The 14,175-nt window shown below is 27.7% G+C and overlaps 1 protein-coding gene across 1 annotated transcript; it reads right to left on the bottom strand.

Annotated features, from left to right (window-relative positions):
- Positions 1-8,882: 8,882 nt before the first annotated feature.
- Positions 8,883-14,156, bottom strand: LOC107444540 (sepiapterin reductase). The gene is made up of 3 exons (XM_016058699.5): positions 13,420-14,156; positions 12,466-12,618; positions 8,883-10,379 (listed from the first exon to the last, which is right to left on the bottom strand). Exons 1-3 carry the CDS (start codon positions 13,940-13,942, stop codon positions 10,258-10,260), a joined length of 798 nt encoding a protein of 265 aa, XP_015914185.1. The 5' UTR covers positions 13,943-14,156; the 3' UTR covers positions 8,883-10,257.
- Between the last annotated feature and the right edge of the window lie 19 nt (positions 14,157-14,175).

The raw sequence follows: 14,175 nt of genomic DNA on the forward strand, positions 1-14,175 counted from the left end.
AAAATAAGGAAACTTTTTAAGAAACAAATGTGAAATAAAATAATTTTCAAAATGTTAGAAAGTATATAATAATTTCATATTTATTAGAAAAAATACTAATAATAAAATGCACAAGGGGCGCATTTTTGATGCATGAAGTGGCGATTGGTGGACAATTTTTTAATCGGCATTTGTTTTATTTAGCTTTTATTATTATTTTTTTAGTAGAGAAAGTTTATTTTTTAAATAAAGAAACTTTTTTAAGGAACAAGTGTAAAATAAAGTAATTTTCAGAATGTTAGAAAGTATTTTTTATAATTCAATTTTTATTAGAAAGAAATACTAGTAATAAAATGCAGAAGGGGTGCATTTTTGACAAATAAAGTAGCGATTGGCAGACAGTTTTTTAATCGCCATTTGTTTAATTTAATTGTCCTGTGGTCAGCGGCATATATATCATGAGATATCTGAAAATTTGCATTCGTTAAAGGATACTCAGTATGCCCACAAAGTCAAAAATATCTTGCAAAAATCTGAAAATGTTAAAGATAATTTTATTCTTATTTTAGTATGTACTAGTGTAACTCTGTATAGGTTGTAGTATCTTTTTAAATTTTTATTGCAATGGGCTTTCGGTTCTTAACTGGGTACTCTTCACCTTAAAATAAATAGCAAAATGTTTGACCTAAAATGATATGTTACATGTGGCAATTGCTTCTAAGATATTAAAAATTTTAAGTCTGATTGTAACACATATGACACATTTATGTAAATGCAGTGCTATTATGTGAATGTCCTTTTTTTAAATTTTAGATTGTTATTGCCAAACAAAGCTAGTCGAAGAAATGAGTTTATATAGTGTTAAAAAAAATTAAAGAACTAAACAGAATATTTGTAAATAAAATTATATTTGTTTTTATATATTAAAAAGTTGACATTTGTATTTAGAAGAATAAATATTTTACATTTATAGTTGTTTCTATATCAAGCTTTATTATTTTTTTTTTCCATTTCTATACAAAAGAATACTGTAATGACTTTATACAGGGTGTTTGTTATTGATCTTCTTCAATATTTTAACATAAAATATGTAAATATAAGGATTGCCTGCATGAATAAAGAACAAGTATGATAGCATCAGAAAGATAGTAACCAAGCCTCAAAAATTCAGTTAGCCTGAGAGCTGTAAAACATCTCCATACGCCTTTTATATATTCTAATATTTTTATACAGAATTTGCGTGAATTGCTGTCTTTAAAGGATACCAAAACAAATTTAGTACTTTTGTTAAAATAAAAATGAGCATTTTTAATTGTCTTTTATTAATTTCAGACTTTTGAATTTGGGTTTTTGAAAAAGGCTGAATTCCATAATTATTTAAAATAGTTTTTAATTTGAAAGTTTTTTTCCACAAAAGAAAAATTATGTTTTTGAGCTTGCCTACGTAAATAAACATTTCAGGCTAGTGAGGCATTTGGTTTAAAAAACCTGCCAATTTGCAAAAATGTATTTGGTGTTTTTTTTTTTTTTTTTTTTTTAAAGAAAAAGACTGTAATGTTTTATTTTGAAACAGTCTATTCTTACATAAATTAAAGCGTCTTTTCATTTGTGGCAAGTTTATTTTTCGCAAATTTTAATTACAGTTAAAAAAAGACAAGAATTTATAATGATACTTATCTATTATACGATAAAATTGCATTTCTGAAAAAATATATATAATGATGAAGTTTGCTGTGGTTGGAGTTGTATGGTATAATTGAAGATTGTGATGAAAATCACAGTTATTTGATGAAAACTGGATCATAATAAAACTTTTATTATAGCACTATTTTTTAGAGCTCTAGATACAAAATTAAAAGTATATTTTTATTTAATTAAAATGAAGTGATAAATTTGGTACAATATTATCAATAAGGACAGGCCATGGGGGATAAATCCCCCATGAGCTGCCCAATCAAAAGTCAAATTAAAAAAGTTATTGAATTGTTCTCAACAAACAGTTAGGAGCATAGAAAGAGATCCATAGTGGGCGATTTATCAAAAAAAAAAAAAAAAAAAAACAAAGCCAACTCCACGTAATTAATTTTAAAATAATTTTACTAAAGCTTAATCTCAGAAGGAAAAAAAAAAGACCATGAGAATTAATATAACCTTGTAACTGAAACATTTTTAAAAAGTTATAAGTAAATTTTGATGTTCTATTTAAGTCGCGACAGTTAATTAATGAGTTTTACATTTTATTGAAATAGGAATTGGACATTACAATGATGAAAGAGAATAAACTTTTTATATTTGGTTTTTATAAAATGTAATAAAAATTAAAGAATTGGTAAAATTGAATTAAAATGAGATAAGGAATGATTAAAAAAAATTACATTTATTAGATTAAAGAAATTTCAAAAGCTAGGAAATATGTAATGCCTATTATGACATAACAATATAATAATTTTTTCCTGGAAAATTTCTTTTTTTAAAATATTTATTCTTATTCTAGTTCTAAAACACTTTTAAAAGAATGGGCTAAATATAGTTTATAGTCTTATACTGTTTCCTAGGCATTACATCAAGCTTTTTTAAACTAAATTCGATTTTTAAATTTTAAGCAGATTGAAATTGATGAAAAAAATTAGTAAAAACCTAAGAATCTACTTTAACAAAATTTTCATCTCATTGTATTTTAAAGCATCCGAAATTTGTTACACATTAGTAAAGGGACTGTTACTTAATGCAACATATATATTGTTGAGATCTGTCAACAGAAAAAAAGGGTAATTATTATTTAAAAAAAAGTTAAACTGTTAGTAGTAAATCAAAAACATTTTATGAGTTATTAGTTATTTTTAAATTAATGCAAGAACTTTAACATTCATGTTTTTAACAAGTCACATACTGGAATAGTTTCATAATGTATCTTTGTAATTGTCACAAGCAATGAAAAATAATGAGAGAACAAAAACTCATTACTATGCCAAAAAAATTTTTATTTTATTTTTTCTTTCTTAGTGACAATTTGTTTTTTGCGACTTCATAGCTTTGGCTCATAAATGTAAAATTCAAAGACCTTTGTTTTGAGTATATTAAAAAACAAAATAACACATAGACTGTCATATTTTAAATACTGTTTCATAAAAAAATATATAATCTATTCAGAGACTTGGGTGGTGGGAACATATTAAGTATTCGAAATATTTTTTTTTTGGATTATGGTGTTACGAACTGTAAGAATGAAGTTTTCAAGTCTAAGCGATCACTTGAGTTGAGAATGACAATGTGGTTTTCTGTCACGGATGATTTGTCCTTTCTCATTAGAATGCATTTAATTGGACTAGAGAAGATATACAATAATAATACCAATATAATAAAAGAAACATTAGTATAAATTTAAAGAAATTTATTAGCAAAAATAAACAATTTCAGCAAAATTTTTTTGGCTTAAGTACACTTATTCTTGTAACAAAAATATCAATTTTGATTTCTTTAAAATTGTGCCAATATTTGGAATATTAACTTCATTTTGATTATACACAGGAAAGGCAAAATGTTGTAAAATACAGAGTAGACCTTTTTTTTTTTGTTGCAACATTGAGTAGTTGCTGTGTATATGTTTCACATTAAAATACTTTGAAGTACACAGAAATTCCACTTAAGAAGTTTGATTAAAAAAAGGAAGCGTGCCAATTGTTAAAATGGAAAATAAAATAAAAGTGATGAACAAAAATAGAAAAATCACTGTGCATTTCTAAGTACTATGCAGAAGTGGTGATTCACTAGGGAATGAACCTTTATATGAATGAAAACAGGATTTCAGGGCATCAAGATGTGACATGTAGAAAGAATATTGGCACTATCGAAATTAAATTAATCCTAAAGGTTCCAACAATGTGCAGCAATATATGAGAATAGGCATCCATTGAGCACTCAAAACATATTAACTTTTCCAATCTTCATAATTTTTGTAGCCAATGAAGCTTTTGCATTATGAAATAAAATGCATTATAAATAAAATAATTTTAAAATATATTTATTGATTAAGACTTTTTAATATGTAATGCAAAATTTTAAAATATAATTTCGTAAAATTTTTTTAATTCTAGCAAAATTTTTGCAAATTTTAATTATAAGAAAAAGTACTTAAGCTGATTCAGGTATTAGATTACAGACCATTTAATTTGTTCTTTAAAAGATAATTTATAATAATTATTAAAAAATCGAAGTGCAGTGTTTGAATAGTAAGTGATATCCTTTCATACCGACAGATGGCGGTTGGTGGCGTTTAATTACGTTGGATATAATATGAGTTAAGAACGCCAGAGATTGCACGGAATCTGATTTCTTTATTGTCTTAGCTGCCATTAAGATTTAGGGTATTGTATTAGACACAGTGAAATCTTTTAGAAATTCTATATTATAAAAAAATAACTAAAAAATTTAAAGAAAAAAATTATTTTTTATTTTTAGACAATGAGAATGAACAGAGCAAAACTGCATCCACTCTCTATGTATAAAAAAATTATTACAACAATCTTATTTGAATTTAAATTTATAACAATCAAACAAATTTTGTAAATTAGTCAATCAATAGTTTGCAACTGATAAAACTCTAATATTAAAGTAGGTGCGATAGATTAATGTTTATAACTGATGCAATAGATAAATATTATTATCTGAAAACAAGAATAATTTAAGAAATAAATAAATACGGTATATAAGTTAATCAATGAAAGAAAACAAATAAAAAAATTCTAAAATTAATATATATATATATATATATATATATTAAGCCTTAAAAATTTTCTCAAAATAAAAAAATTTCACTCTCTGAATATGATACATTTGCACTCTAATAAAGATGCTATGATAAATCCCTTCCCATAATTATACTAGACATGTCAACTGATACTAGACGCGAGGCAAATTTAGATTGAAATGTTGTAAAATCTTTTAAAAAGCATGGAGTTTCGAATTCTTTGGAGAGAACGATTTTCTGTTGAACTCAGCAGATAAGGATGAAGTAGAATCCATTGCAAAGTGGGGCAATAGTGGAAATCTACTTGATATATTACATATTCATTTCAAAAATCGTGGGGAAAGCTATAGAATTTCTTACACTAATTTCAGAAAAAAGATGCATTTACTGCAATGAGAATCACAATCCATAGTTTTGCAATAAAATTACAGAAGATGAGGAGAAGAATTATGAAAAAAAAAATAATTATCAAAAAAAAGGAAGAATTATTAAAAAAATAAATATATTAAAAAAGAATTATTAAAAAAAAGTGTGTTGTTTTTTGTGTTTACAATCAAAACATCAGATAAAAGATTGAAAGAGGGAAGATTTTTTTATATTTGTAAGGATTTTGTGGCAAATGCAATAGATAGATTTCTTTTCAGTTTGGCAAATAAAACAAAGTATTAAACAGTTCTTGCTATCATAAAAAAAAATAATAATTCGGCATCAGAAGCTCTTGGGGTTTTGTTTCAGACATGCATTGCATTGGTTTAATCACACTTAAACGAAGAAAAGTAAAAAGTTACACTTTTGCTGGGCAGTGGTTCAATGAGGAGTTTTATAAACGTTACCGTCTCTCAAAAATTAAAACTTCCTATTAAAAGATCTGAAATACTTTCTGTTCCTATCTTCCACATTAAAAAAACAACAGAACAGAATTTAGACAACAGCTAAAATCTCTTTAGAAAATAGAGATGAACCTTCACACTTCTAAGCACTAGTTATGTATCAGATTCCGGCTTCTAATATACCAACACCTGATATAAATCTTTTTAAAAGCTTTTAACAATTAAGAAATCTACAGTTAGCTGACTCTTATAGAGTTATTTTAGTTGAATCGTATCTATAATAGTTAGATCGGTCTCAATATAGTTAGCAATAGAATTAAAAGATTTAATAGTAAATATAAGCAATGAGTTGTAGTTGGAGAAAATACCATTTGCGAAGAAATTCTAAGACCTTGAGAGTATTGGAATTATTTCAATTTAATGCTTTGTGTTACGTCTAATCCTTTCTTGCTGAATGTGACAATTAAACATCATTTGAAGAGGTATGTAGAAATCTTTCTCCATACTTATCAAATGTTGCATGACTTTTTACATATTGATGATTGTCTTTTTGGTGTAAATACTGTAAGTGAAACATTAATTGTATGCACTCCAAGTTATAATATATTTAAAAAAGCTACTATGCATTTGAAAAAAAAAAAAAAAAACGAAAAACTATCGCTCCCGATTTAGCTACTGAGTTAAAAGAACTTGACTTTGAAGACTCTTTGAATACTTAAGTTCCTTCGAAGTTTTCTGGAGTATGGTGGAAATCAAAAAAGGATATTTTTTATTTGAATACTCAAAGTATTGAAAACCATTTGATGAAAAGTAATGAAGGAAAAAGATATATTTTGCATGTGGCTAGTCGATTATTTGATCCCATAGGGTTTCTTGGTCCTTATACAATTCGTATCAAGTGTTTAATGCAAGAAATATGGGTTTAGATTAAAATGAGAGTGTACCAAAGCGATCTTTCAAGAGGGGTGTGATAAAATTACATATCAGAGTACTATTTTTCAAAAGCCAACAAATTGACAACATTCAGTTGTATCTCTTTACATAAAGAAGGGTTGCTCTATGAAAGACTTCAGCTTATATTATCATGCTTGATTATCAGCTGGATTGAGTGACAAAAGGTTTGGAGCTTCCAGTTTCTAAGATATTTTGTACAGTTCCGACTTCTTTATTAGTATGGAATAGGGTAAAGGAAATACACAAAATTCTAATCTATCAGAATGATCAAACTGTCCTGATAAAGAGAATCCAGCAGATCTTATTTCTTGTGGACTGTCTTCACCTGAATTAAAGAAGAGTGATTTGTGGAGTCAAGGACCATCTTGGTTGAAATAAGATGAATCTAATTGGCCTAAAAACTTAAAACAATCTCAAGATTTAAAATGTTTTGAGCAAAGAGAAACACTCGAAACTAAAATAATATCAGCTTTAATTTTCAAATCGATTAGAATCACTGCCATGAGGATAAGCTTTAGTGAAAATTGAAACAAAATGACAGAAAAATAGGTAACATAAGTTCAACAAAACTACAAAATGCTACAGATGTTCTAGTTAAACGTGTGTAAAAATCTGAATTTAATAAGGAAATTAAATGTTTACCGAAAAATCAAGCTCTTCCTAAAAATAGTAAAATTGTGTTGTTAAATGTTTTTCTTGATCATGAAAATTTAAAAGTGCGTGGCAGACTCGAGTTTTCTGGATTGCGAAAGTCACAAGAGCATCTAAAACTTTTGCCTTTTTACAATCGCATCATTTTACCCAACTATTCATTGAGTACTATCATAAGAAAGCTATGCATTCAGGGACACAGGCAACATTTTACTTGATATGACAATATTTTTGAATACCATCTAGCCAAGGTAGAGGGAGAAGCATCCTTAACAAATGTTTGAGAATGAAAACTCAAAATATCCATCAAATTATGAGTAACTTGCTCAAAGATATAATCATATTCAGACCATTTCATAAGTGTTGACTTTGTTGGACCTACCTTGACAAAGCCAAATTTGTAAAGATCTAAAATTACAATAAAGTCAAGCATAGCAATATTTGTTTCTGAAGTACATTTGAAGACAGAGTCTGACCTCATAACCAACAGCATCACTGACATGTTTAAGAAGATTTATTGCCAGACGGTCAAAACAGTAAATGATTTGGAGCGATAATGGCATAAATTTCAAAGACTCCAAAAATATTTTCAATTCTCCGTTTCAGAGGTACCAAGTCAAATCCTGTACAAAGGGTTGGTTCTGAAAAGGATATTCAGAGGATTCACCCCGTTTTGGGGGTTTATGGAAAGATAACATCAAACCCAGAAAAAGATTACTCTCAAAGGTGACAAAATCCAACACATTAAGTTTTGAAGAGTTAAATACAGCTGTAGTTCAAATTATCCCTAATGATTTGCAACTGCTCGGACGCCAATGATATGCAACTGTTGTTTTGATGGGTGCTCCTATTTTGTCTTTTCCTGAACCTCATGCTGCTCCTGATTCTCTCCCTTTCAGGCGGAGTCTGAGACAATAGTTCTGGAGTCAATGGAATGAAAAGTACCCGAATCATCTGCAGAATAGGGAAAAATAGAAGTAGAGAAATCTACAAGAGTGTCAACTTAAAAGGAGACAAACAAAATAGCATTAGAATGAAGTCTCGGTAGAATCCTTAAAGCATACCCTGGTGACCATATAATGGTGCAAGTAGTTGATGTGTCTGAACTTCCAAGGGAGTCTTCAAACACTAGAGTTGCACCACTGCCCTTTAATCAAGACGGTGGGCAGTCATCCAACTGTGGACGAGTTATTTCATCTGCAAATTGACCAGCATAAACTTATTTTTATTTGATTTAGAATTAACATTATGCGCATATGCAGCTAACGTTTTCCCGCTTAAGTTGTTGAGCAGATATTCAACAGAAAAGAGTAATCATAATTTGTTACATTTATTTTATTAAGTTCTCGTTATTGTACTTTTGAGTTTGTTTTGATGCGGTATTTTTGTATTCGTTACTGAACCACCTATGCACCAAAGATGGTATATGAACAGATGCAAAACTGGATCTTCAGACATAATGTGGGAAAAACAAGTTTTTAATTTTTTTTAAAAATTTAAATATACTAGTGATGATTGAAACAAGAGTATGCTGATATTTTGATTTATACATTTTATGGATTTTAAGTTAAAATTTTAGTCTTAAAACAAATGTAAGTTATCAGACTTTTAGAGGAAATATAAAGTAGCGTTAAAAATATGGCTATAGTATAATGGAATAAAGAATAGCGTGAACAGCAATTAACAAAAATATGTATATTGTATAACTTAACATATGTAAGTTAACAAAAATATGTATATTGTATAACTTAACATATGTAAGTTAACAAAAATTTACATGATACACAGCATTCAAAACATCTTTTTTTATCCATTTGGCACTTCATTTGAAGACAGAATCATTTTAATAATTTCATGAGTTACGAATACAAGTTTTAAAAACATTTATAACGCTTTAGGCGAAAAGCTCTTTCGATCAACAACAAAAATATGGCTGTTAAGCATCATCTCTCTAATTGGCTACATGGGAAAGTCTAGTTTGTTAACAACAGTTTAAATTTAAAAAAAAAAAATTTTTTTAAAAATAATTGTGCAAATTTTGAATGTTTTTAAATTCAAAACTTTGATTTTTGTTAAAGGGTGTACAGTTCATCAATAAGTCGTGATTGGGAATATATTATGAGTTTTAATATTTTAATGAGTTTCAATTCATATTACTAATTAATTTAAAATACTGTCTATTACAATAAATGTTATAAGAGTTTTGACATATTCTAGTCATATTAAGGGTATTTAAAAAACAATTTTCATCACAAATAAATGGAAATGTTTGAAAAAATTATATAATCCTCATTTTTAAAAGATTACAATGTATTTGTATGAAACTTTTGTACAATGAATATAGTATTTATTATATAGATATGTAGGCTCCAGATTGCACAGCTTCCATACTATCCAGTCCAATAAAAAATTAGGAATATAGAAACTGGCTGTCATGGTGGGTGGAGAAGGCAAAATTGAAGAATGCTAAAGCGGTCTCCTGCCCATTTTGATTCTTGACTAGTCTCAATTTAACACATTATTCCTGTAGTTTATTGATACACATTGAGTTTTTTTTTAGCATTAATCATTTATAATCTTAAAGGAGTAACAAATATTTTTAATTACATAGGAGGAAGGAAGAAAATGGAACTTTGTCCTATTTCATTACCTAGTCTGCATTTTGACACAATAGAAAGGATATATTATGAGTACAGGAGCCTACTGTATATTTTTAGTATCAACTATAAATAATAATATCAACAAAAAAAATTTAAGCTTTTAACCTAATGTACATAAAACAGTGTTTTACAATTCAAAAACTTTCAAATAAAACAAAGTTATTTCTATCTGAATTGTATTAAAGAGCACTTTAATACAGTTCAAATAGAAACAACTCAGAGGGTTAATTGGCACAATCAAATTAATTATTTCAGTAAAAAAAAAGGAAAGAAAAGAAAATCAATAATTAAAATAAAAAAAATTAGCATTTTATAGTGGTTCATTTACATAATTAATAGGTCAACTATGGAATGTATAAATCATCTTTGCCTGTTCATGAAGAATCATTTTAAGAAAAAATGAAAGGCAAATAATTTAAAAATTACACATCAATCACTAATAGTTAAGGTCAAAGACATCCACATGGTCTCCAGATTTAAACCTTGATCTTTCCAGAATTCCCAAGAGCCTCTGTACTGTATAATCACAAGTGAGTAATTGATTTTGATTCTGAGCACCTACAAAGAGTTAAGAAAATGCGAATATCTTATTAAAATAAATAGCAAAAAAAATAAATAAATAAAAATAATGAAATTCAATGAGAGATTTTCTTTAAATGATGGCACGTAAGAGATCTACTAGTTTTAAATGCAATTTTAAAACAGTTAAGTACTACAGTTTTAACAGGGTTCACTTAAATCTGGAAAAAATATTCCCTGTACATATTATACACAATATATTAAGAGGAAACACTCTTGAGTGAGCTATATTAGGCTAACTATACTAGTTTTAATTGCTGGAAAAACTTTAAGAAATAAGTAACAGCTAAGGATATTTAAAACAAATAATACTATCGTTTAGTATAGCTGAAATATCATCCTTAAATATCCCATAGATTGGGCTTTGAGTGGTCACCACTTTTAAAAGACGAAAATAAAAGTATAATTCCATGTTCTCCCTGTAGACAGGCAACCCTGTTTAAGTTTACAGTAATGCTCCTATGGTATGACTATTCTGTGTATAGTATGCTTTTTAAATAGACTATTCTACAAAAATTCTCTAAATCATTGGTTCCCAATTAGTGTTCTGCAGAACCCTAAGGTTCCATTGAAGATTCTAAGAGTTAGTACCCTTTTTTAAGCAGTAAATATTTTTGGAACTTTTAATATTTAAAGTCAATAAATAATGAATTACTTATTCCAGACTTTGTTTTTTTTTAATTTTTTTTTTTATTATGAAAAATGAAATAGAAATAATTCTTTTTAAAAAATATAATTTTTCTAATAACAATATATTGAATAAATTATGAAAAGAACATGTATTTAAAAAAATTGCATTAGAATCTCCTATTGCACTTTTCAAATCAAAATAAAATAACTAAATTCAATAATAAAGAAATATGTTTTGCTTATAATCATTTTCAATGTTTATAGCAGTTCACTTTAGTTTTCTTTTTGGACCCTTTATATAATTTTTTAAATGTGGTACCTTTAATACAATTTCATTATGTTGTTCGAAATAATTTGAGTTACCCCTATATAATGCGCTCCATTCATTATGATACCATCGTAATTTCACGTCATTTGATGACAATGTATTCAAAAGCTATAATTTTTTGAACTTTTTCACATGCTTTTTCTAATTTGATATTTTTAATACAATGTAGCTACAACATTCGAAATTTGAATTTGAGTTATCATTATTTAATGCATTCAATTCTCGTTGGAATCCACGCGATTAATTCGTGTGGATTCCATTGTAAATCCACATTGTTTTTTTTATCACAGCTATTGTTCATAAAATCCTGATATTTTAATTATTATTATGACATGCTACATTTTCAAATTACCAGACTTAAGCTCATTTTAAATCCAATTTATAGAATGTTAAAATTTAACTGAAAATTATTTTTAATTTAAACTAATTCTCTTAAAAAAACAAATTTTTTTTTAATACTTTGATGTCTTAAAAGCTATGTAAATATTTGTGAACAATGTCCTCTTTGTGTGATAGGTGCCCCTTTTTAGAAAGAAAAAGTGCTTTTTTTCAGTTTCTAGCACCCAGTCCTTCTTATGATCTACAATGAATACTGAAGCAATGATAAAATTCCCCTTTTAATTCTTATTATTAATTTAATTAGATTAATTTAATAATTTAATTAATAAATATACTGAAATACATTTTTTAATGAAACATTATTTGCTAAATCAGGAGCAAAACGTATAATTAAAAGAAATATACAATCTTTTCATCATATAGAGTAATGAATTAAAAAAATGACAATTAAGATAAAGAAAAAACACCACTTTATATTAAGTAAAACAATGGATGCAACTAAAAATTCCAACTAAAAAATAAAAAGTTTACAGTTAAAGAAAGTCAAATTATAAAAATAAAATTCGACAAATAAACCTAAGTATTTAATCATAATTTTAGGAAAGAAGCAAACATTACAAAATAAAAATACAATAATATATACAGTAAATCGTTGTAAGAAAAGTAAATATAGTCTGCAAACCTCTGCCTAACATTACATTGTTTCAAACTAATATGAAATAAAATTAAAGTGTATTCCATTGAGAATATAGAATTGAATATCCTTACTTTCAAATTGTTGTCTAATTTCTGGCAGTGCCTGATGCAGAATTTGTGGTAACATGTCTGTCACTAATGGCCCAGGAGCATAGTTCAGAACTACAACTGAATTTTTGTTTTCTTCTGCAAGAACTCTGAAATACATCTCTCTAGCAGCTTTTCCTAAAGAAAATAGTCATTTTTACACAGGTGACAATATTCCTAAAATTATGCAACAAAAACTTTAATTTGATTTCTTTTAGGCATGTTATTGAATATTGTTACATACATATTTATTAATAAATTTTTACAATAAACTTGCGGGCCATTTCAAACATTGGTGACAGTTATAACTTTTGAATTTTTTGCAGTTAATAATATTTATATATTGGAAATAATAACATTTGAATTTATTAATATAGTGCTGCAAGGAATATTTCCGCATCGTGATCTGTTACTAGAATCGCCAAAGCACTAAATGGATATTAAAGTTGCAATTTTAAAAAAAAAGAAGAAGAAAAAAAAAGGTTTGCCTAGGGGTGATTATGAGTTATTCTCTTCGAGGTGTTTCCCTACTATGATATTTTTGGGGGATATTTCAGTATTGTGATCTGTCGCACCAACTACAATCGCCGTTATGCCAAATAGAATTTAAACTTGCAATTTATTATTTAAAAAAAAAAAAAAAACATGCAGATGTTTGCTCGGAGGTGGCTACAAGTTATACTTTTCAAACTGGTCATTTCTATGATGTTTTTTTTTTTTTTTTAAAATTTCCCACGAGTTGTTGCAAGGAAGTTGTCAAGACTTGGCGATTATTCTGCCACAGATATCGATACAGAAATTTCCCCATGTTTTTTTTTCTTCCAAGTACTGCCTGGAAAGTGCAAAGGTATAGTGATTATTTTGCCGCACATCATAATACGGAAATCTTACCACACTGCAGATTGTATTACTAGGCTAATAGGGAGCCTTTATTCCTACCTGTGCAATATAAATTCCATCCTTGAAATGGTTGAATAGCTGCTAAGGAGGATATGTTGATAATTAGCTTTCTTTCAGACTTTTCAAAGACTTTGAGGAATGCTGAAGTTAGGAACATGGCAGAATGCACATTCAGATCAAAATAATCTCGGATCTCTGAAGAAGAAGTACAATTTGCAGCTGTTTTTGACACATCACCTAATGTTCCAGCGTTATGAATTAATATAACCTGGCTGTAGCTTTTCTGAGCATATTTAGTTAAAAGATGCTCATAACTAGGACTATCTGGAAGAGCCAGATCTATAGCAACGATTTGTGGTTTAACAGAAGTAGTAGATGAAATAGCATCCTGGGTTAATGTTAATTTAGATTTATCACGAGCTAATAAGAAAGCATCACTGCCATCGCACAATTTCTTACAGAATTCAATCGCTAAAGTTTGTCCAAGTCCTCGACTGGCCCCAGTCACAATAAGGAATGTCGGTATTTGCCAATTGACTGCAGATTGGACGAATTCTGACATTGTAATGATTGATAGATGATGAAAAAAAATATGCTTCAGATAAATCCAATCGTATGATTAAATATGGATGAATAAAATAAAAATACAATAAAATAATTGTACAATAAAATAAAATTTGCAAACTACGAAGTGCAGCAAATGTTAACTTTAAATTCAAAGGCAAGACGCACTCAGCTACCTTTTTTTGTTTCTTGCACGAAAAAATATGAATTATGTTAAAAACTATTTCATAA

The sequence above is a fragment of the Parasteatoda tepidariorum genome, chromosome 4, assembly GCF_982258835.1.
Source record: "Parasteatoda tepidariorum strain Cologne lab strain chromosome 4, Ptep-v5.0, whole genome shotgun sequence".
NCBI lineage: Eukaryota > Metazoa > Arthropoda > Arachnida > Araneae > Theridiidae > Parasteatoda > Parasteatoda tepidariorum.

What these genes read in the sequence shown, in the direction of transcription:
- LOC107444540 (XM_016058699.5), bottom strand. Translation starts at nt 13,942, where the DNA reads ATGTCAGAATTCGTCCAATCTGCAGTCAATTGGCAAATACCGACATTC. An exon ending in ATGGAATTTATATTGCACAG is followed by an intron (nt 12,619 to 13,419) that starts GTAGGAATAAAG and finishes TATTTTCTTTAG; the next exon opens with GAAAAGCTGCTAGAGAGATG. An exon ending in AATTAGACAACAATTTGAAA is followed by an intron (nt 10,380 to 12,465) that starts GTAAGGATATTC and finishes AACTCTTTGTAG; the next exon opens with GTGCTCAGAATCAAAATCAA.